The sequence below is a fragment of the Misgurnus anguillicaudatus genome, chromosome 4 (assembly GCF_027580225.2).
Source record: "Misgurnus anguillicaudatus chromosome 4, ASM2758022v2, whole genome shotgun sequence".
NCBI classification, from domain to species: domain Eukaryota; kingdom Metazoa; phylum Chordata; class Actinopteri; order Cypriniformes; family Cobitidae; genus Misgurnus; species Misgurnus anguillicaudatus.
Genome location: NC_073340.2, coordinates 12,810,774 through 12,834,607, shown reverse-complemented (window position 1 = coordinate 12,834,607; position 23,834 = coordinate 12,810,774). Strand labels below are relative to the sequence as shown.

Genomic DNA, 23,834 nt, shown 5'->3' with positions numbered 1-23,834 from the left:
TGTCACAAACAGCAGCTTTTTATGTAACTTCAAAGGGTTTTCTGTAAAAATTCCACTGTATGTGGTTATGGGGACACTTCAAATATGTTTAGGTGGAAATTGAATACAAAAAGGGTATTATTCCTCCCTTCAGTTGGAGTAGAATAACTTTTGCATAGATTATGATAGAGAAAAACACGGTTTACTCTATAAACTGACATTTGCTAGAACACTGTAAAAAATTACTCTGGAGGGTGTTAAATTTAACCCATGAAAATTAGTTATAATTTAATTAAGTATATAAGCTAGCAAGTAAAATAAAAAATAATGGGTATATTCTACCTTCACTATCCAATTTTTAACAGTAATAACTGCAATAATAAAAAAATAAGTAACATATACCCCAAAATATTGGCATCCAGGCAGGACTCGAGTCACCATTTTTCATATCATATCGGCGGGAGAACTGCGGTTTGTTGACAGGTACGTTTTTATTTAACTTGTTGATATCATCATGAATGTAAATGTTAAGTTGGTTAACTGTAAAATCTACCAGAAGTTTAGTCATTTGCGTGCTTCTCTGGCTCTGTTGTTGACAGATTGATAGGTTAGAATATGTCAGTCAGGTTAGCTTTGAAACATCGCCCAGTTCTTGCACCTGTGAATACGAATAAAAATCCATATTTATGATTAAAATATTAACTTCCATTATTATTATTTACATGTCTGAATCTCGTGAACAGCGGAGCTGCTCAATATGAGTGGTTGAACTTGAGCAAGCCACGTGACGAGAGAGAGAGCAGCGGACGGTTGATGTACGATACAGACGTGAGGGCGTCGAGCAGACAAACAAACAACGGTAAAGCTGTCGATGCTAGATAATTACTGTAAACGTTTTCTTGCATTTATCTGTTTATATATTGAGTTTTGTTTTAGAAGGGATCCATTTATGAAGCCATTTTATTATTATTATTATTATCATTTACGGATATATACTTAACGTTGCCTTTCGCTTTTTAATGTCTGTTCAAAAAAGTATTTCGGAGTTCATATGTTATATACGTGACTTGTATATGAAGTTGAATCACTTAAAATTGAATGTAAGTACTTCTTGTTAGTGTTCAATGATTTATGCACGTGTACTGTGAGTTATAGCATAATATGAAGTTGTATTTTTGCACTTAATAAGTTTTAAATGAAGTTGAAATGTTTGTTTGTATCGATATAGCATGCTAGTCTACTGAGGTAAATGAGATCAGTTTTTCCTCTCATATTAATGTCTTCTTTAATTTTCTAATGAAGAACAGTATTTAGGAATCTTGCTTTTAATGGTTTTTTAACATCTCATGATGAAGACTGGATTATTTTTTTTTAATGAAATATGTTCAAGAAACTTTATGTAAAACTATGATATGTTGTATTTCACTTGAAATGTATTGGGGTTATTTTGTACTTCCAATAATTAGTTTTAAATGTTTACAGAATGTTAACTGGTCAATAAAGCAAGCAATTATGCAATCTTGTGTATGACTATTTTCTTATTCAACCCTCTCTGAATAAGTAATATGTAATGTTTCTTAATGGCTTATCATTATTAATAATAATTTAATAGATCTGTGCCTTAATACCAATAGGGTTAATGTTATTCATTTTTTTATAAGTAATTAGTTATGAAAAAAATAGGTAGACCTTACCTAATTTTATTTACTTTATCATAGTAATTAAATTTAGGTACTCTTTAATCAAATATATAGGATATAATTTACTCAAACAAAGTGAGTGCAAATTGTTACAACAATTTTTTTGAGTAAATTCTATAGGTTGTTTTTTACAGTGAATCAAACAAATCTGTCTGCAGGTTGCTGGAGCACCCAGGGCCAGAGTTAGGCCCAGTTTATATTAGAGCATTTGCGTTTTAAAACAGCATTTTAAAATGAAAACGATCCTCGTTTATACTGGGATTTTAAAAATAATCTTCATCCACACTATACACCACCATAAACGTATGAAACATGACCAATCTGGGCATGCGCATAAAAGTGTAAAATAACTTATTACTCTAATAATAGCTTACCTTTGCGCATTTATGCAGCCTAGGTGTGTGTGATATTGACAAAAATCCATACCTGGGTTTTTGAACATATAAGTCTTATACTGTTCTAGCTCCCCCCACAACATATTAATATGATTAATAGGTTAATTTTGATTTTATAACTAAACAGAAAGGTCTTTATGATTTAGAAAAGAAAGCATTCAAGTGAACAGTACTAAACGAACTTGAAGCAAAAATAAATTTCAGCAAATGCAAACTTCAATCAAACATATTAAGAGGTGAAGTATACCTGTATAGCCTACAGAAATGCTTATTGCATTAATTTTTAAAAGTGTGCGAGGTCCGTGCACGTCCTCCGCTAGCAACACAGAAATAGCTAAAAGCACAAGCGGCTAAACGAGCATTAAATATTAATGACGTTGAGTTTATTGTTTTTATAAATTTATATTCACAAAACTTATCAACAAAACATCGATTAAAATTAAGAGAAAAATGATCTGAAACGAAATTCATTTTAAAGTAGAAAACAAAACTTAAATTAAACTCGAAAAAAATGTCTGACCCATTACAATTCTCCCTTCACATTGGCCTTTACAACGCCCTATATGGCATTTAAAATTACAGTCTATCTTTCGTAATAAGCTAACTAAATTTAAACAAAACATAAACACATTACTGAAACAATATTCAAACCCAAAAATACTCAAACATAAATATAAAATAGACTATAATCTATATTATCTATAAGGAACCATGTTAAAACAATCCGATATAGCGTTTATAATAGCTGGTTGAATGTTTACTATTTTTGGCAAAACCTCCGTTGCATACCTCCATTTACCTGACTAAATAAATTTTTACTTTGAAAATGATGCACTGTCACGTTAACATCAGCTGATCGTTTACATAAGACTCCGTCTACATTCATTTACACTCAGCGCAAGGTCTGAGTTCTCAAACTAAAACAGGGTCTGCAGGGTTTGCAAACAAATCAGTTTATGAGGGTCTAAAACGGCAATGTCGTGTAGATGAAAGGCGTAAACGTAGCAAAAGTAACGCGTTTAAAGGATAAACGCATTAATGTAAATATACACTTTTAAATACAGACTTTAGAAAAAAACAACATCAAAAAGCGCCTTTTTATTTTTGTGTTATTAGAGGACTGACAACACATACAACCATGTTAAGCACTTTCAACAGAGTTTTGTGTAATTTCAAAGTGTTTCCTGTAAAATGATAGCAAACTTTTGTATGTACACCTCTGCATGTGGGTATGGGAAGCTTTTGAAATTGGGTAGGCCAAATCCAGGCGGAAAACCGCAAAATAGCCTGTGTGAGTGTAAGAGGATTTATACCATATCAGTAATATCATGTTTAAGAAAATCATAATTGCAAGGCCTTAGCATTTTAGCACTTCCGGTTCAGTCCTGAAGTCAATGGGCTTAAAAAAAAAAATAGCCGAGTCACATCAAAAATTGTTTAAGTAAAATACGATCCTAAATAAAAATGTATATACTTCAATTATCCTATATTAAAGTCTTATTTTAATGGCAAGTTATTATCATTAATTGTCATAAATTGGCCAGTATATTTAATAACATTATTTGTAATAATGTTTCCTGTATTTGCATACAAAGCTTACTCGACACATCTTACCTCGCAGCTATCATTCTGAAAAAAATGCTTTATTTATTAATAATTTATTTGTAATTATTTTTTGCTACGTAATTTACACAGTTTTAGTAATTGGACATTCAAAACCATGACATATGTTTTAAGACATTACATAAAGATCTTTTATAAAAAATAAAATCTGATTAGCTCAAGCAGTGGGTTTATTATGTACACACTGCTGCGGTATAACGGAAAACATTGAATGTTAAGTGTATTCAGCTTCAAGAATTATTAAACCCAAACCTCTGAAGAACAGGATTAAATACATCTGACAGACACAATTTGCATCATTTTAGTGTCTTTAGAGTCCCGCTCGCCCGCTGTGAGTTTTGTAAGTCATGAATCCGAGTAGTGATGTGCGATTTTGGCCCGGGGACAGCTGTGGTCCTGCTGTGATGGAGATAATTATAAGGGTGAAGCCGGGTGAGAAATGGAGCTCGCGGGTGGGCCTGTCCTCATGAGAATGTACAGATAAAACCATCAATCTGCCCAGGACTGAAGACACCATTACACACTGATGTAACATCACACTATAGTAGATACTGTGTGATATTTCACTTCAGCCATGTGTCTTCAGGGCATAGATTCAGTAAATCATTAATTTATGTAATTATAAAGAGTTAGATTAACATTGCTTTCATTTTCTTTCAAGATTTTCTTTATCAGTTTATAAAGACTTAATAATTGCTGATATGATTACATCATGCCAGCTAGAGCTTTTTTCCATTAAGTGATATGGATAAAGGCAATATGAGGAGCGACCAGCTTTCATTCTGATCGAGTCTGTTGTGGTTGAAGATGGCTAATGAATAAAACACAGATATCAGATGGCAATGTGAAGAGCCAGCTGACAGATGCTCAGAAAACAACGGAGAGTAAAGAAAGACACCAGGAACGCACCGACAGACAGCAAAACAAACCCCAACACCAGCAGACTGAAGAGATAATGGCTGTTTATAAAAAAACGAATTCATTATGTATCAGTACGAAATAACCATTGAAACCAGAGCTGGACTAATGACTGCTTGCTGGTTTTAATAAAAAAATTGAATCCCTGTACTTAATAGGCCAAGAAAATATACAAAAGGCCATCAACAGGACGGCTGTAATTTACGCTAATGTGCTGCTTTTAATGCGGTAGGGATCTCAATATCTGTGAAAAGCTCTACAAGCTTAGAAAATCTGTGTGCTAACAAACCGACAATGTTAAATGAAATGTAAAATATTTGTAAAGATTAACATAAACATCAATTTGTTAACTGCAAATATGAGATGTGATAAAGAGCTTCACACAAGATCAAATAAACTAAATCGATATTTAATTCAAATCTTAGAATACGATTTAAAATTTACTTGGTTGATGCAAAAACCAGTTGTTTTCTAATGTGGGTGATTAGACAGAAGATGAATTACAATTTGCTGAAGATCTCAGAGTGACCGTTCATACAATTGTCTTATGGCCCTACTCACATAGAATTAGTATTACCTGGTGACCGCTAGTAATTTGTAATAATTGTGGAGGTTATCTTAATTCTTTATCCTGTGCGAATCAGCCATGTCTGTAATTTTTAAAGTAAAAATCTCCCGCAAATGACTTACAATTTTTTGCCAAACACAGACGTCCTGTGATATTAGTCCTGTGCGAATAGGAATATCTGTAATTTGGTGGGATTGCAGAGACGCATCTCTCTGCTTCTTATGGTTTTGTCATATAACTATAATTTAAATGTTTAATCTCTCCGCGTCCATGTTTGAACTTTCATTAAATGAGATCTTTGTATAGGCGAGACATCGCAGGACTGTTTCTAAACTGATGCTCGACGCGGATAATAGATAATACTAATTCTGTTTGAATAGTACTTTAGAGACTGCTTTTTGTAGTTCCTGTTCCCTGCCATTAAGGGGGCGCTGGTGAGCTATATGTAGCTAGAAATATAACTCTGTATAGACAAAGTAAAAGAGGTATGGCTTATTCGTATGAAATCATAAGACGTTAACTGTGCGTTAAAAACATCACATTTGTCAAGCCAAATCATACAAAAATGTACGAATGCAAGCTACTGTTGAGGGGACTTGCAGGATGACACAGGAAATCAAAAAAGAGATCAAAACGTCTTGTCTAAAAAATATTTAACCCCCCCTTTGATTTTTTTTACAAATTGCACCCTGAGTGTACCTAGTATTGGGACAGTAAAGACACAACTTCTCAGTTTGCTGGGGAGTGAGAAAATTGGAAAGATGAATATCAGTCAAAAGTATGCACTGTTACATATTATTAACATTAAATTATGTTTCGACTAATACTGTACATGCTTTTCCAACATAGAACAACAACCTTTTATTCTGACGCATGTGTGTTAGAGTGAATAAGCAATGGATCAAACCGATAGGTCTACTACACTGCCCTCCAAAGGCAGAGTGCAGTATCTACGCAAACACTGAAACTGAGAAAAATGGCTTTAAAGTTTTTACACTAGCCAGCCAAACATGTTGTGGGTAGATTAGTGGTAATGCATTCATGTAATGCCTTGTTAGGAAGAAATTTTTATAGAAAAAAAAAAACATGACCACCAATGTGACCCTTGACTCTCAAAATGCAGATACTGCACTCTGCCTTTGGATGACCTTTAACAACTAAAGCACTATTGCAATAGCAGAGTGCAGTATCTACGAACTAAATGTGTTCACTCAACTTTTTCTCGTGCTTCTTAATACATTTTGATTGTTTTTAATAACTGTAATAGTTTTATTGATGTTTGCATGTTGTGAATGCTAAAAATGCTCCTTTTACCACAAAGAGTATTTTACTCATTTTATTAATTTTTATTTATTAATTTACATTATACGAGGTTTGCTTTAAAAACAGTAGTTAAAAATTAACACAAGTTAAAAATAGAAGAACATGTTTGTCCCAAAGACATTATTGTAACTAACAGTATGCCCATTTTAGTTAATTTTCATGTTGTCTCAAAGTAGCACAGTTATGTAAACTTAGATATTCTTAAGATTATAGCTTAAGAAGTACTAAACAAAATGTTTTAATATTAAGTAGCCTACAAAATTAGTTCGTGGAAAAAGAGCACTTATTATGGAAGTGTACTTTTTCACCTAGCGTGCTTTCTGCCGGCCCCGGCTGCGCTCGTCAGGTTGACTGGGCGCCGTTAACTTTGCCTAACAATATAACTTTACCAGACTCTTATCAAACAAAGGAGTAACCCCTGTCAATACAATTGGATTAGCTGCCTAAAAAGTGGAGAGATGTTCGAATCAACAAACACCAATGCGACTGAATCGGATTATATCATTATTGTCGGAGGATATTGCCTTCAATGGACGAGCACAGGTAGGTCAAAACTTGCTAGCAGCTGGCTAGTTAACTACTTATAAAGCTGTAATTTGCCTATGTATGAGTTATTATCTTGCGATCTTCCTTACCCGTATTTGTTTATTTGCGTTTTAACGCGAGTTCAACCATCATTTGGACGCGGCAGTGTGCCATGGTTGGTTTGTTGTTGTGTGTTACGCTCGGGGAAAAGCGCAGTATCTGCAGTATCTGCGGTGTCAAAGCCGGGGAAACAAAGCCAGAACGCAGTAACGACACTTTCTGCGGTTTGCCTTGGTATTAGCATGGATTTTGTAGTTACTGCAATTTTGACACCCTCATTTCTCTGAAACGGGACAAAATTTAACCAGGAGACTTTGTCATAAGACAGAACAGATGTCATAAAGCTCGTTTCAAGCCTTAACTCCATTTTGACCAAGCGTGTAGTTACTGCGCTTTCGCTTTGGACGGCAGTACACATTCTCTGCCTTTCTTTTGTGAACAATTAAAAATCTATGGGGAGAACTGAAGATCAAAGTTCATAAAAGAGGCCGAATGAACATTCAAGATTTAAAGACCATTTGTGTGGAAGAATGGGCCAGAATCACTCTGAGCAATGCAGATGACTGGTCTCTCCATACAAGAGGCGTCTAGAAGCTGTAATCACCAACGAAGGCTTTTCTACAAAGCATTAAATAAAGTAATACATTTACTTTATTTATTATGACTCAACTTGTATACTTAAATGTTCTGATTTCTTTGTATGAATTCAACATTCGGCCCGATGGCCACATCTGGTGGAAACCCCGTGTCAATAGCCCACCCAGAAATCCCCTCACTGACAAAAATGCTGATTTGTCAAATACTTATTTTCCCTACTGTATTTGATTCTTTGGTATTCTGATGTCTTAAAATGCATATATGTAGAGCAGGAAATTTTTTCCAGGGATGCATGCCCTACCAAAGTGCATATTAGGACCTCTGTATTTATGAAATTCTGTGTATGGCCCTGAGCACATCTGCAGTGATGAGAGCTCTATACTGCACAAAATAAACTTACTGACTGAACAAAAACAATCATTATTATAAATAATAATTTATTTTTTATTTAAATGAAAATATTCATACACCATTAAAACTAAATTAGCTAAAGTACAATTGCTAAATGATAGCTAAATAGTGTCAGACTCGGTCCAAATTCAGCCTAAGCCATCACTCAAGTTAAGGTGAAATGACCTCAGTGCACAAACACACACACACACACACACACACACACACACACACGCACGCACGCACGCACGCACGCACGCACGCACGCACACATGCAATCTCTCTTTCTCTCTCTCTCTCTCTCTCTCTCTATAGCACTTCTGTAAATGATGATTACAACACAAGCTTTAGCAAGGATTTTGTTAACTGCATATTACATTATTAAGCAAGATGGTAAAAGAATAATAATCAAACTCTTGATTGTACAAAGCCTAGTGGATTGTGATTAAACCATAATCATGCAACAATCTTTAATACTATTTCTAGACATAATCACATATCCACAAGTACCGTACCATTCAAATTACAGGAAACAATTTAAAGAGAGAAATGATTAAATATGAATAGAAACTTTGATTGGGTTGTCCTTTCACTGCTTAACTGTACAATTATGTTTTCCTCACTCAGCCTTATACTGTATTTCATCATAAATGTAACTCTATGTCATCATCAATACACTGATTTGTATGTAAGAGCATCTTGGCAACCCTGACACAGCAACATTAGCTTAACCAATGGTGTGACTTTACAGCAGGACCAACTGTTTGTCCGAGCAATGAAAGACAGGTAATGTATTTAGAAGGAATATGCTGCCAGTTTGCAATTTCCTAGTGTGACAGAAATGATATCCTTCTCTGTAAAGATACAAGAAGACTACAACTTGCTGAAGTGTTATTTCAGTAAAATGACTGGGTTCACACCACACCTCACTTGCCTTACAAAATGCCTAAACTGATCTATGGATTCTTTAGTAGTGCTTTCCTGCCAAAATGGACCAATTGAAATGTTATTTATATCAGGATATAAAAGGCTGTGTATAGCGTGTAGATGCTCAGACTCATGATAAAATATAACTGACATTCAACAATGATGATCTGCACTAAAATACTCTTGTGAATGATAGCAGTTCTCTCTGTCTGATCTGAGGTGAAAGCCCGAAAGATAACCTGAGTTGCATTTACCCTGAGAGTGAATGCAATACGTTGACATTTCACTGTACTGTGTAATTTATCACAGTCAATAATAAACTTCTTACATATCTCTCAACCTGATGCTGGAGTCAGAAATCTAATTTTGTGCCTTAACTGAATCAGTGTGGTTAAATGATAATTTCTTCAATCACTGAACAAGCTGTTAAACAGCTAACCAATTTTTCACTGACAATATTAGACCAAATATCCCAAATGACCACAAAATACAAGAAACCTACAGAAAAGAAAACTTCATGGACCTGGTTTATCAAACATCAAGTTTTCAAATTAATGAGTTTTAATGTATTATATCAAAGAATCGTGCAGTAAAGCCTATCACTGTTATTGAAGTACCTGTAGGTTTGATTGCCTTTTAATCTCTTAAGATTTTAAATGGGTAACAAAAAACTTCAAAACACTTTTTAACTTGGATGTGAAATACCTGAAGGCTACTGTTTTAATTAAATGTTTTGCAAATAAAAGCAGTGCATTCAACATAATTTACTGTGGTATGTAAAGTGATATTTTCGGTTCTCCATTAGACTTCATAATTCACCAGACTGTACGATGTTGGTCTTGTATCACACAGAATTACACAGTTTTCCACTGCAACTGACATCGTGTATGACTGGCAGGCAAAATTCAATTTCTAGTCGCAGCTGGGGCCGTTGGGCTGTTTCGCCCTTAACCAGCTCGGACATGACTGATGCATTATGGGTTGTATGGTGATTGTGGATGCAATGAATGGAGAGGACAGAGTGACCGTGACATCTGCAGAACTTCACATGAGGAACACACAGATATATAAACTAGGGTGGGAATCGTTGAACCCCCATTAAAACAATTCAGAATTGATACATTCTGACTTATTAACACAATTAAAGAGTAACAGTGGGGGAAATAGGTATTTGACACATTAGCATTTTTATCTGTAAGGGGAATTCTAAGTGGGCTATAGAGACAAAATTTCCACCAGATGTAGCCATAAAGCCAAATACTGAATTCATACAAAGAAATCAGAACATTTAAGTATATAAGTTGAGTCATAATAATTAAAGTGAAATGACACAGGGAATAAGTATTGAACACATGAAGAGAACAAGGTGCAAAATGGCATAGAAAGCCAAGAGGTCACCTAAAATCTGTCAGTATTGGGAGAGAAACCCTACCCCCTAGCAGTACAAATTGATATCAGCTGCCTTGGTCCTAATTGATGGCCTATAAAGCTTCTCATTACCCAGGAGGCACACAGGAAAGACTTCATGATGGGTAAAAGCAAAGAACTCTCTCAAGATCTTCGTAATCTTATCGTTGAAAAGCATTTTGATGGGAATGGTTATAGGCGCATTTCCAGAATGCTGAATGTTCCTGTGAGCAATGTGAGGGCCATTATCCGGGAATGGAAAGAGCATCACTTCACCATAAACCGGCCACGATCAGGTGCTCCTATAGACCCCTTCACGGTTCACGTCACAGGCGGTTCCCACTGCGTATGTCGGGGTCAGAAAAGTCATTACAGCAGATTGAGTTGCGTATTATTCGGTATCGTAAAAATGCATACTTACGTCGTGGGCTGTGAAAATCGCACCAGGTCTTCCGTTAAGTTTCCGTGATTCATGCAGAATCTCAAAAGTAAAAAAATACAACATCTGCGGCTGCAAGCAATTAACGTGCAGACTGGGACAATGCAAAGATCAAAGAGGCTTGTATTTGTAGTGCTCACTTCATTTGAGGCAAGTCATCATTTTTCAGCCTTGTTAGATTAAATTATAAAGCCTTGATGGTATGAACAGTTTGACCCCATGCTGCGCGCGCACCCGATAGTCATTCAATGTTTACAAACCTTGAAGGGGTCTATTGAATGTAAAATCCCTGTCTGAGGAGTCCAAAGAATAATCAGGAGAGTTCTCCAAGAGCCAAGAACTACTCGGGCAGAACTTCAGGAAGACCTTGCATCAGCAGGTACTGTTGTTTCAAAGAAAACTATAAGCAAAGCACTGAACCGCCATGGCATCCATGCACGCTCACCACGCAAGACTTCATTGCTGAACAAAAAGCATGTTGAGGCTTGGTTAAAGTTTGCAAAAGAGCATTTGGAGAAGCCTGTGGATTATTTGGAGACTATAGTATGGTCAGATGAAAGCGAAATTGATCTTTTTGGCAGTCATTCTTTGTTTGGATAAGAAATGGCACTGCCCACCACCCCAAGAACACCAATAGTTATGTTTGGGGGTGGAAGCATCATGGTTTGGGGCTGATTTCAGCAAGGGGTACTGGCAGAATTAATATTATTGAAGACAGAATGAATGGAGAAATGTACCGGGACATTCGGGATAAAAATCTGCTGCCATCTACCAGAAAGCTGAAAATGAAAAAAGGGGGGAAATTTCAGCAAAACAATGATTCCAAATACAAGGCCAAGGAAACAATGAAGTGGTTTAAAAAAAAAACAAGTTGCTTGAATAGCCCAGTGAGAGAACTAAAGATCAAAGTTCATAAAAGAGGCCTAAGGAACCTTCAAGATTCAAAGACAATTTGTGTGGAAGAATGGGCCAGAATCACTCCTGAACAATGCAGATGACTAGTCTCTCCATACAAGAGCCGTCTAGAAGCTGTAATCACAGACAAAGGCTTTTCTAAAAAGTATTAAATAAAGTGTGTTCAATACTTATTCCCTGTGTCATTTCACTTTATTTATTGTGACTCAACTTGTATACTTAAATGTTCTGATTTCTTTATATGAATTCAATGTTTGGCTTGATGGCTACATCTGGTAAGACAACAGTGGATGCAGTTTGTTTTTTTCCCAGACAGGAAGATAATTGCGAATGGGTTTATGTTTGTTACCTGCATTTTGGAAACGACTGCTTTCGGCCTAGATCAATTACATATTTGACAATCGTTTTTCAACTGAGTGAGGGAGTGACCCCAACATTAAAAGACAACATACCCGCAAATGTCACGACTGGCCAATCAGAATCAAGCATTCCAACGAGCCGTGCAACATAACAAGTACACTTGTTTGAAGCAAATTGTTTGATTGCTATTATAGACATCCCTTACTGTATCTAATATTAAAAGAAGTTTTGTTTTGACCTATCACCTGAACTGAAATGTCACGTGACTAAAGACTTTGAATAATGATGACCTGAACACTGATTGGCTAATGACACCCCTTGCTTTCCAATTGCACATTTCAAATCACAATAAAATCTGACATACCACGTCTTTTAACTCTTACAGCAGCCATACAGACGGTCATGATACTGATTGACTCTGTAAATCACACTTAAATGTTTGTGTGATGATGGTTGTGTTTGAATTTGTGTAGAGCTGAGATCCATCACTGATGTTATTCACATACACACAGCTCTCCGGATGGTATTTCTCATCATCTCTCATGTTTTCTTTTATTGTGTCTAGCACTTTGAAGTCATGTCACATTAGCACACATTCACTCTCACATTCCCATCAGACAGAAACCAATAACAGTACCTGTCAACAACACTCAACCTTCATTCTGAAGAGATCTTGATGCCACGCTCAACATATCTTCAGAAATAAGATCAATGAGACTCTAACAAGTCTTTGATCTAAAGTCTGACCATCTGTGGTAAGTCCGATCAACACTGTAACATAATGTACGGATTATTTATCCTCAACACCTACACCTCCCCTAAGTGTCTCACCTGTGTGTCAGCATCATCAGCGTGTACAGTAGTGACCACAGTTCCTTTGATTGCATTGGGCGCCACCATCCCTCGATAGAGCGGCTGAGTGAAGACTGGAGAAAAGTCATTCATGTCCTGTTCATACAAAAAACATTAGATAGTCTTTAGTGTTTACTTGTCCACTATCTTTACCGGCTCTTTAGTCTCTCGCAGCAGTCAGCACATGTGCGAGCTCAGAGCCCATTAGCAAGCTCCAAACACTGCAACACTAAACAAAAATGTCATTTATTCAATAGTAGATCATGCAGTGCATTAGTAATGTGACACGGTGCTCTGTGCCCTGGGACAGGAGAGAAGTTGGGTGAGAGATAATTATAACCACTAAGAGAAAGAGCTAGGGAGAAACGCCATGGTCCTGTAGAAGCATACAGAAAAAAAACATAAACATACAGAAAAGCTTACAGTAGCATGAGAGGTGAGGTTGTTAACCATTGAAACAAATGTTAAAATGGTGTCAATGTTAATCCCATTAAATTAATAACATGTGTGCACTCTCCATTAATATTGAAAAAATATTGAAATTTCAACAAACTATCATTATGGTGTTTGTTTTATTTGGCCCTTGACTCTAGACTTTCATTAAGTTACATATTTATTTTCTTTTTTCAGTATGGGTTTAACACATGTGCATTGGAAAAGAAATATGCATTTCAAAGTTAAGCTGAAACCGTTTCCTTTTTATGAAGATGAGATAAAATGAAGCTGCTTTACATGATTGTTCCTTTTGTGTCTGATATAATTGTTCTGCTTTGTAAATGCACTGTTAAAGGGTAAACAGAAAAATATACTGACACATTCAGACATCGTCAATCATTCTACAAATCTCAACAGTGGTGACGCTCAATAAACTAACTCAGATAAAACAATCAACTGGAATGCATGCTGGGAGTCGTGGATTAGTTTAGTACTATGTTGATTGCAGCATGAAGCTATCTTTTGTTGCTCATCACCATTGATGAGTTTCATAGACTGATTCATTATGTCAGACAATTTAACCTTCTAAGTGTGTTTTTATAAATCCAAAAAGAACAGACCTGACACTGCATCCAACTGGCACTGTAATATCATTCAACTTTTACACATTATTAATACAGCAACAGGCTTTCTCTCTGCACTTGCAGTTCAGGCGGCCCGCCTAAGCAGGAAAACCCTACCGCCTTAACTAGGTTGTCCAAAAAAAATTAAAACATTCGCTGCACAAAAGGCCGTCAAGTGCATCTCGGAGAATAGTGCGGACGTGCATGCCACACAGCCAAATGAGAGAAAGACGTGGTCCGTCACTGTCTGAAGGATAACTAGTAGCCAGTGGATAAAAGATCTCGGAGAATAGGGCTGATGCACTTCACACCGCGAGCGTGCACGCGCGTCACAATACTGAATTTCGAAACGGTCCGTCAACTGTCTGGAGGATTGCCAGTTGATAAAATACGTGTCTGTGAGAACTGTAAGTGACTTTATGTTTTGGGATTATTTAAGCCTGTTATTGTATTAGTCTATAGTTCTTGCAAATTTAAACTAAGTTAGCTGGTGATTTTTGTTGTTTGAGCAACCAGCTAGCTTGATTCGATATAATTGTTGAGCGCTCTTGCTCACGTTATTTATGTGCATTATTTTCATGCTACAGTTGTTACACTCCTTTAAGATAATGTAATTAATAGCGGGAAATAATCAGTTTTTACAATCTTCGCGCTATCTATCATCGTTCGCCAGACGTTCTACAACATCTGCTTCAGTTTGTGTTTATTAACCCTTTAGTTTCACTTCATCACGCAGCTATTTTCGTTAGAGGTATCTGTTAAAAACATTTAATTCATTAATAATCTAGTATGTGTTCATGTCATAGTTTCTTCAAAATAAAGTTTTATTTGAGTGTTTTAAATAAAAATATTTTCATTTCCATCATGACGCGTACTCCCCGCCCCTTTGATTGCCACGTCCCCGGCCACGCCCACCCGTCCAATCCTACCACCTTAACTAACACATTTTCTGCAGGAAACCCTGAGCACACACAAGAAATATTATTTAGGTAAATCTACAACAATTAAATTACACACAAAATTTTAGTTTTCTTTGCAATAATAGATTTATTTAAAAACACTGCTTCAACAGCAAAAGAAGAAACAACAAAGGCCTAACTAAAGCAAACACTGATCACCATAATGGTGGTTTGTTGTCTATATTTCTTCAATAGGCTATTGGAGGGTGCAAATGTGATATTGAGTTAACGGGATTAACATTGAAAAATCAAAATGTTTTAACATTGTTTCAATTGTTGGTTGCTATCTGGGAATGTATAGTTTATTTTATATTTTAAGCAATATTTCTACTTAAAAAAAGTCTCACTTAATAGCCAAATCCTTGTTGATAAACCACCCTACTCATGACTCTAAGGAAAGATCCACCAATTCGAGAAACTGCTGGAATTGAAAATAGCTTTGAACAAGCCAAAAAGTCACAAGCCCGATCTTACTAAATCTAATATTTTTTCATAAACTGTAAATATAACTGCATATTTTAATTTTCAAACATAATTTTAATTTTCAAACATGCTCTTTCAAACACTTCAATGCTTCAAATCAAAGTTTAATGTAGTGATTCATGACTTTAAACTCTATATTGGATACTTTTTATCTAGGAATCCCTACAGAGAAAACAAATGAGAAAACTACATCCACATACCAAGACAGCCGAAAAAATGGAACGTAGGAAGAACTTTCTCCTTTAAAATGTATATTTGTGAAAAACACAATGAAAGACAGCATGAAGGGTTGGGAATACTGATGGCACAAAAAACACAAGTGATGAGATGAGACCTACAGTAATACATTCAAAAGAGCATACGTTTCAGATCCATGGAGAGGTCACAGAATAGTTCACATATCCAATTTACTATTACTGTACACCCCCTATACTTCATGTCCTTCCTGTGATAGTGTGCTTATTCAAAAATGTCCTTGAGATTTAAATACCGACTAACATAACTAAGCTCACATCTCAGAAATAATAGGTGTTGTGTTAGATACTTTGGAGTGAAATTGCTATTTTCTTACTCTCCACTTCCACACATCTGTGTGTGTCCTCTCCTCTGTAGATAAGAAATAAAAGTCATCTGTCTTTAAAGAAAATCTGCGGTGTGTAGAAAGTTCATGATAGCACTCACAGTCACACCTGGACCAGGATGACGTCTCAGGAGCTTCATCCACATCATTATCTTTCCCATAGGCTGAGTCTCCGTGCATCAGGTAGCACATTTATTTCCCCCGTTCACTATTTCATTTTCCACAGAAACTAATTATCAATTACCAACAGTCTGCACAGTGGGGAAATTAATAAATAATCCCAGCGCAGAGACAATTAGAGCTTCACGAGAGACTCAAGAGGATGTAATAAATTCTGTCTTTTCTTGCATGAAAACGTTTATCCTTAAACACTCTGTCCTTTGAAGGCAAAGCTCGAGAGGGTTTGACTTGAGGTGGTTTGCTAACAAAATAAACATATTTAAAAATATATATACATAAAAGTTATACATAATACTGTATATGAAAGAAAAGTGCTTAAACAATTATTAACAGTCTTATGATGTGCACTAGCAGGATGGGAATATGAGGGATGAGGATTGCAAGCAACTGAAGCATTTTTATTTTATTTAACAACTATTCTGCTTTTACAGATGACTAGTAAACTAGGGCTGCAACTAAAAAATATTTTCATAATTGAGCAACAGATTCAGTGCACAGATCAGTCATTGAAATAAAAGACAATGTAATTCTCTTACCATTACAGTGACTGTAACAGACGCTAATCCAGGTGGCATTTTTCCACCTCCTCCATCTGCAGCTTCCACCACAAAGCTTTGTGTCGTCCTATTGGGTAAAAGCTCTTCAAAGTCCAGCAGGCGGAGAACCCTCAGCTCTCCAGTGAGAGGATTCACAGCAAACATCTGCCTGGCCTCCACGTTCCTGATACTGTATGTGACGTTTGCATCTAGATCAGGGTCCACAGCCTGTGTGAAACACAACACTATAAATGAATAAAAATGAACTCTTATACAGTAGATAGATCTATACAGTATTAAAGGGATATTCCATTTTCTTAAAAGAAAAATCCAGATAATTTACTCACCACCATGTCATCCAAAATGTTAATGTCTTTCTTTGTTCAGTCGAGAAGAAAACATTGCAGGATTTTTCTCATTTTGATGGACTTTGGTGGAGCCCAGCATTTCATACTTGACTCAACAATTAACAGTTTTTTTCAACGGAGTTTCAAAGGACAATAAACAATCCCAAACGAGGCATAAGGGTCTTATCTAGCGAAACAATTGTCATTTTTGACAAGAAAAATAAAAAATATCCACTGCGTCAGCGTGACCCCATGCAATACGTCATGGCATCAAGAGGTCACAGAAGACGAACGCGAAACTCCGCCCCAGTGTTTACAAATGTGTTGAAAGAGGACCGTTCCTACGTTGTTGTATGTCAACTGATACTAATTTATGTCTTTGTGTTAGTTTATTGTTTACAAAGGTCCGCAAATTTGTGTTTTATATATGTAACACGTGACCATCCCTACGTCACTGCGCATTTACGTTAGGTTGCGCTGGACCGGACCTAGACGAAAAGTTGTGGTTTAAAAGAGCATTTTTTTTCTTGTCAAAAATGACCATCGTTTCGCTAGATAAGACCCTTATGCCTCGTTTGGAATCGTTTATAGTCATTTGAAACTCTGTTAAAAAAACTGTTAAGTGTTGAGTTAAGTATTAAATGTTGGGCTCTATTAAAGTCCATTAAAATGAGAAAAATCCTGCAATGTTTTCCTCAAAAAACATAATTTCTTCTCGACTGAACAAAGAAAGACATCAACATTTTGGATGACATGGTGGTGAGTAAATTATCTGGATTTTTCTTTTAAAAAATTGAATATTTCTTTAATACTTATAAAGGTTATACAGTATTAATCATGCAGTAGTCCTAAAACAGTGAGTCAGTTAGAAAGCCAAACACAGAGAGATGGAAACTGTGAAGATTACTGAAAGAACAGTTTGGGAAAACAAAAAGCTTTAGACGAGGTTTATGAGGAAAATGTCCTCAGTTGTCAATCAAAAAACACAAGTTAACATCAAATACTAAAATACAACTAACAGTATAATCATGTGATAAGAGTGAGAAAATAACAAGGTTTATTAACCTAAAATGGAAATAGAAGGGTTTGTCTTAAAGGGATAGTTCACTTAAAAATAACAAATCTGCCATTATTTATTATTTGACAGAGGTGTAAATGCTTGAAAATAAAGTTTCATGACTATAAGTCCATACACAGAGTTATTTCTCTAACATCCATTTCAGACACTTGATGGTTAGAAATCACATTTAATGGAATTTTCGTCGGTCTTAGTACACAATGGCTTCTTGTGTAGAAACGAGCGTATATGTTGGCGTAAGATTATGCTTACACTCCTCTCACCGCCTGATATATGAAGCTGTGCGTACCTCTGAAATTCAGGTGTAAGCAATACCTGCCCTTCATAAATGCCGCGGCTGAAAACGATCGTCATTAGAATAACACACCCATATAAATTCAAGTCTCCGCTTCCCCCACGCCCTCATTTTATGCCATGGACACACAGAAGACGGCAAAGAGAAACCAGGGAAGTGAAAAGAAACAAAATTGTTTTATTTGGGAGTTTAAAGAGTGGGATTAAAGACACATTAATAATTGCATGACAATTTGTAATATTCTTTTTCTTATTAATATTATGATTTTTATTATTAATGACGCTTTATTGTTATTTAGAAAAAAAAATGACAGTATTATTATTATTTACTGTTGCCTACATCTAAATTCTATGTCCGCTTAATGGTTCGGTTACGTTTTTTTATAATACAATTTTAAAATAGTGTAGTAACTTCTGTAGTGTGTTGTTCTGCAGTTGTTTGTAGCTATATCTTAGATCCAGTTCATGTCCATGATTTTGTCCGCATGTCATCATGATCGGATTCACGGCTTCAACACAAGCATCTTACCTTCATGTCTTTATTTATTATAGAATATTTGCTAACTCTTACAGTCTCTCTGCACTCCCTTTCAATTTCTTCTCCCTGCTCAATCTTAACTTAGATTTTTACTTTACATTAACGTATAAGGCTTGAATTCCATAACTTATTGCTAGACGTTTTCACAGATTCTCGAACTAGCAAATTATCAAAGTGCGTTCTGGGTTGAGCGAGCGGTGCGGAGCGTAATGAGCGAGCGGAGCGGAATTTTTGGAAAGGCGCTCTGCGCTCTGATGGTAATATTACCGCACCGCTCAACGCTCCGCTCCAGCTAAACTCTGATTACATGCTATGCCCTGAAACGTCTTGTAAAGTGCAACTGAAGGAATACATATGCCTACAAATCAAATGCTTTGGTAAAGTCACACAAATTAAACATTAGTCCATGTTGCATAAAAATACACAATGAAGTTTATAATTACTGTTTTTTTTACAGTGGGTCATAATATATCATATCTTTTAGTTTGTCAGTGAGTTTTGGGGTGTTACGAATTGTGTTTTTGCGTACCCCAACGTCCATATTGATAAATCTCAAAGTCACCGTGGTTTTGGGTGTACGCCAGGTGTACGCTGGAAATTTGGTGTACGCACTTTTGATAAATAAGGGCCAATGTAACTACGGAAGGGTCAAGTTTTAAATAGGAGAAATATCGAAACTCTTTGGTTATTTTTTTGTGCGATGCTAATGGTCTAATCAGATTCAACGGATGATGCTAAGCTATGCTAAAAGTGGTACCGCCAGACCCGGAGATCAGCTGAATGGATTCCAAAATTATTTATTAAATTTATTTGTATTGTATGTGTGATATGTGGAATTTTGTTGTTTGAGCTACAGGATGCCCTAAATTTCCTTCGGGATGAATAGAGTATCAATCAATCAAAATGGTAAGAATCAAATGTTTAACTCTAGGGGAGCTGGAAAATGAGCATATTTAAAAAAAAAACGAAGTGTCCCTTTAACAAGAATTATGTATGAACTTTTATTGATATTATTATTGTTTTCTGTGTACAAATTGTATTATGATTATTTATTAAATTTATATAAAAAATAAAAATAAAAGAATAAATAAATAAAAAATTATAGTTACTGTACGAATAAAACATTATTGTATAACACAAAATAATGACATAAGTGAATAACTCTACAAGGCAAATAAAGTTGTACACACAAACCATACATTTGTTTTCAGATTTCAGAATGAGGCTTTGTCATTTGTAATTTGTCTCATCCGTCTACTAATTTGTTATGTTCACTGCTTTAATGAAGATGAATGTAACCTCATTCAATGTTTAATAAGCAAAGGGGAAATTTAGGACTAACCATTAACACGCTAATGTTTGTGTTGTGAGAATGTACAGAGAGAGATCAGATATAATAATGGTGACTCATTTAGATACTAATTTTCTTATTAAAAATCATTTAATTTTCATATGAATTCAATAACAGAATGTTTAGGCACCAATAAGTAAGTGCACTGGCTTCAATGCACAATCCATTTGTTTATTATTGATCAGTGTTGTGTAGTTATGATATAATGGCCTTTTAAAACTTAAAGTTATGTATTGTTTAAATATCAACTTTGTCATTTTACTGAATTGCTCAGCAGAAATTATAACATACATTATATAAATTTGTCAATTAAATGTGTATGCAGCTATAAAAGTAACCCTTTAAGTCTTAAGAACACAGCAGTTAACCAGTATTTTAGTAAACAACACGTAAATGCATGTAACCACCAATACAAGTAACATATCAACATTAAAGGTGCAGTGTGTAAATTTTAGCAGCATCTAGTGGTGAGGTTGCTAGTCTGTGTATGTAGATAAAAACATCTCATTCTAAGGTAATAAAAACATAATGGTTCATTATAAAAAGGTCTGTATACACCCCAAATAATATAGTTTTGTATATTATTTTGCATTTCTGTCAAGAGATCCTTCCAAAAAATTACACACTGCACCTTTAAGCAGCAATAAACCCATCAGGAAAAGCACGGAAATGCTTAATCTGTTAGAATTAATAATTAATTTGTTACTTTTCTGCAGCACTCAAAGTGCTTCTCAATCACCACCAATGTGCAGCATCCAACTTGGATGATGCGATGACAGCCATATTGCACCAGGACACCCACCACACACCAGCTTATTAGTGAAGAGGAGACAGAGTCCTATAGCCAATTAGTATACAGTATGGGATGATTAGTAGGCCAACGGGCAAGTTTGGCCATGATGCCAAGGCACACCCCTAATCTTTTTCGAAAGAGTACATATTCATGTGCATATTCAAAAATAAATTCAGTATACTTTATAATGTGAACACACATCATCATATGAGCAGAGAAACAAATAACTCAATGTGATGTTTTGATCTTGGCATGTGGGTTATGTGTGTGTAACTTACACTGACGTTGAGGATGATCAAACCCGCCGGGCTGTTCTCCGGCAGTGTAACATGATATGAAGGCTGGGAGAAGACAGGGCTGTTGTCATCCACATCCAGCACTGTGACAGAGAGTGTTAGTGTGGCCCGCCGAGGGTCTTTGGCCCCGTCCCAGGCCTCCACCAGTAGATGGTAATGAGCTCGTTCCTCACGGTCCAGAGGCACAGCTGTAAAGATACCTCCATCAGAACTGATCCTGAACAGATCCGTGTGAGTGACCAGATGGTACCGGACCTGCCCGTTAACACCCGAGTCCAGATCTGTGGCCTGATAAACATATATATGGTAAACATTTACCTACAATAAGACTTCGACAACACATTTTAATGTTTCAAATACTACATTTAGCTTACAAAGAACATAATTTACTTAAAGGGGACATTTCACAAGACTTTTTTAAGATGTCAAATAAATCGTTGGTCCCAGAGTATGTATGTAAAGTTGTTGCTCAAAATACCATATAGATAAATTATTATAACATGTTAAAATTGCCACTTTGTTGGTTTGTGCAAATGTGCTGTGCCATGGTTGGATAGTGCAGATTAAGGGGTGGTATTATCCCCTTCTGACATCACAAGGGAAGCCAAATTTCAATTACCTATTTTTTCATGCTTGCAGAGAATGGTTTACCAAAACTAAGTTACTGGGTTGATCTTTTCACATTTTCTAGGTTGATACAAGCACTGGGGACCCAATTATAGTCTGATTTTCATGATATGTGCCCTTTAAAGCATAAGCACATTCCTAGCAGAAGTATTTTAATTTAATCAAGAGAAGCTAAAATGGAATTTTCAATTTGAACTCTTATATGAAATAGCATTCAAAATATTCACTGTAAAAAATTCAGTAGAAATTACAATGTTATTGCAGCTGGGTTGCCTGTAATTTACCGTAGATTTAAATTTATGTTATTTACTGGCAAGAGTTTGTTCAAAGTTAAATAAATTTTAAATATTAACAAGTCTTTATCTTTACAGAATAAAACTATACAATAACAGCTTCATGCAAAGCATTCTGGGAACCAGAAATCATCATAAACCTTTTTCTGTTTTTTGCTTCAGATTTGGTTTCCCAGAATGTTTTGCTTGATGCTGTTTTTTAGTTTTACTCTGTAAAGACAAAGACTTGTAAATGTTTAATGTTTATTTAACTTTAAATAAAATGTTGCCAGTAAAAAACTTACATTTAAATCTACGGTAAGTTACCGACAACCCAGCTGCAGTTTCTACGGATTTTTTTTACAGTGTTTTATTATTTGATATAAAAAAATTAAATGTTTTTATAAGGAGGCTTAAAGACTATTTTACTTTATATCTGGCCAATGCAATATTTACAGCATAGCAAGCATTTAAAGCATTTCCAAGACTTATTATTAAAAAAAATCTTAGCTGCCTTAAACTTTTAAGTTTAATAAAAAATGTCGGTAACACTTTATAATAAGGTTGTATTTGTTAACAATTAAACAAATGCATTATCTGACATAAACTATCAACGAACAGTACTTCTACAGCATTTATCAATCTTAGTTCATGTTAATTTCACCATTTACTAAATACGCATACGAAGTTCGCATACTCGTCATTCCACATTACAGAATCCATTGAATTACTAAAATACAAAAGCAGCATATGGCGGACTCCTGCGGCTGTAGACGGTAATGACGGTCTCTTGCCTCATAAATGTCAAAATTAATTCATACTGGCTTACAAGGCGCACCTAACTATAAGACACAGCACCAGCCAAGTTATGAAAAAAACGCGGCTTACAGTCCGAAAAATACGGTAATACAACCTCATTGTAAAGTGCTGGCTGTGTAAGTCACTTTAACTTACACTTTACTTTAACTAGGTTTAAAGGATAATTCCGGTATTTAACACTTTGAGTCTCATTTCTGGTTTGTTTTGGATGAACTACAGTGATGGACACAGAAATTTTGACAATGGGTCGTGTCTTGACTTTTCGATTTATTTAGAAGCGTCTCTTGACTGCTTCAGAATGGAAGTCAATGACCATGCACAAAATGTCATTAAAACAACACTTAACGTTCATTTTCAAAACTGTACTACTCACCGAGTGGTTCGTGGTGTTCGTTGATGATTAAAAACAAATATATTGGCGCAATGTATGATTTCAATCCGTGTTATTTGCTATAGTGGAACTATTTTTTCAGATACCTCACAACCGCGTATATACTTCCGCTCTATATTTGAGTCTGAAGCATGAATGAACGTAGTCCAACAAACTGTAATAAAACGTTAGCATACTTTCAAAATCAAGTTTATTTATAACACTTACACCATCCAATATGTTTTTTTCATCGGCAGAACAATAAAGAAGATATT

The 23,834-nt window shown here is 35.6% G+C and overlaps 1 protein-coding gene across 3 annotated transcripts in view; it reads right to left on the bottom strand.

Annotated features, from left to right (window-relative positions):
- The window catches only part of pcdh15b (protocadherin-related 15b), a 297,173-nt gene that overhangs the window by 82,915 nt on the left and 190,424 nt on the right, over window positions 1–23,834 (bottom strand). For all 3 annotated transcript variants that reach the window (XM_055175304.2, XM_073866716.1, XM_073866717.1), the window contains exons 20-22: window positions 21,454–21,759; window positions 16,775–17,002; window positions 12,958–13,074 (exon numbers count right to left, since the gene is read on the bottom strand). In XM_055175304.2, coding sequence (XP_055031279.2) covers window positions 12,958–13,074; window positions 16,775–17,002; window positions 21,454–21,759 — 651 coding nt within the window. The remainder of the gene's footprint in view (window positions 1–12,957; window positions 13,075–16,774; window positions 17,003–21,453; window positions 21,760–23,834) is intronic.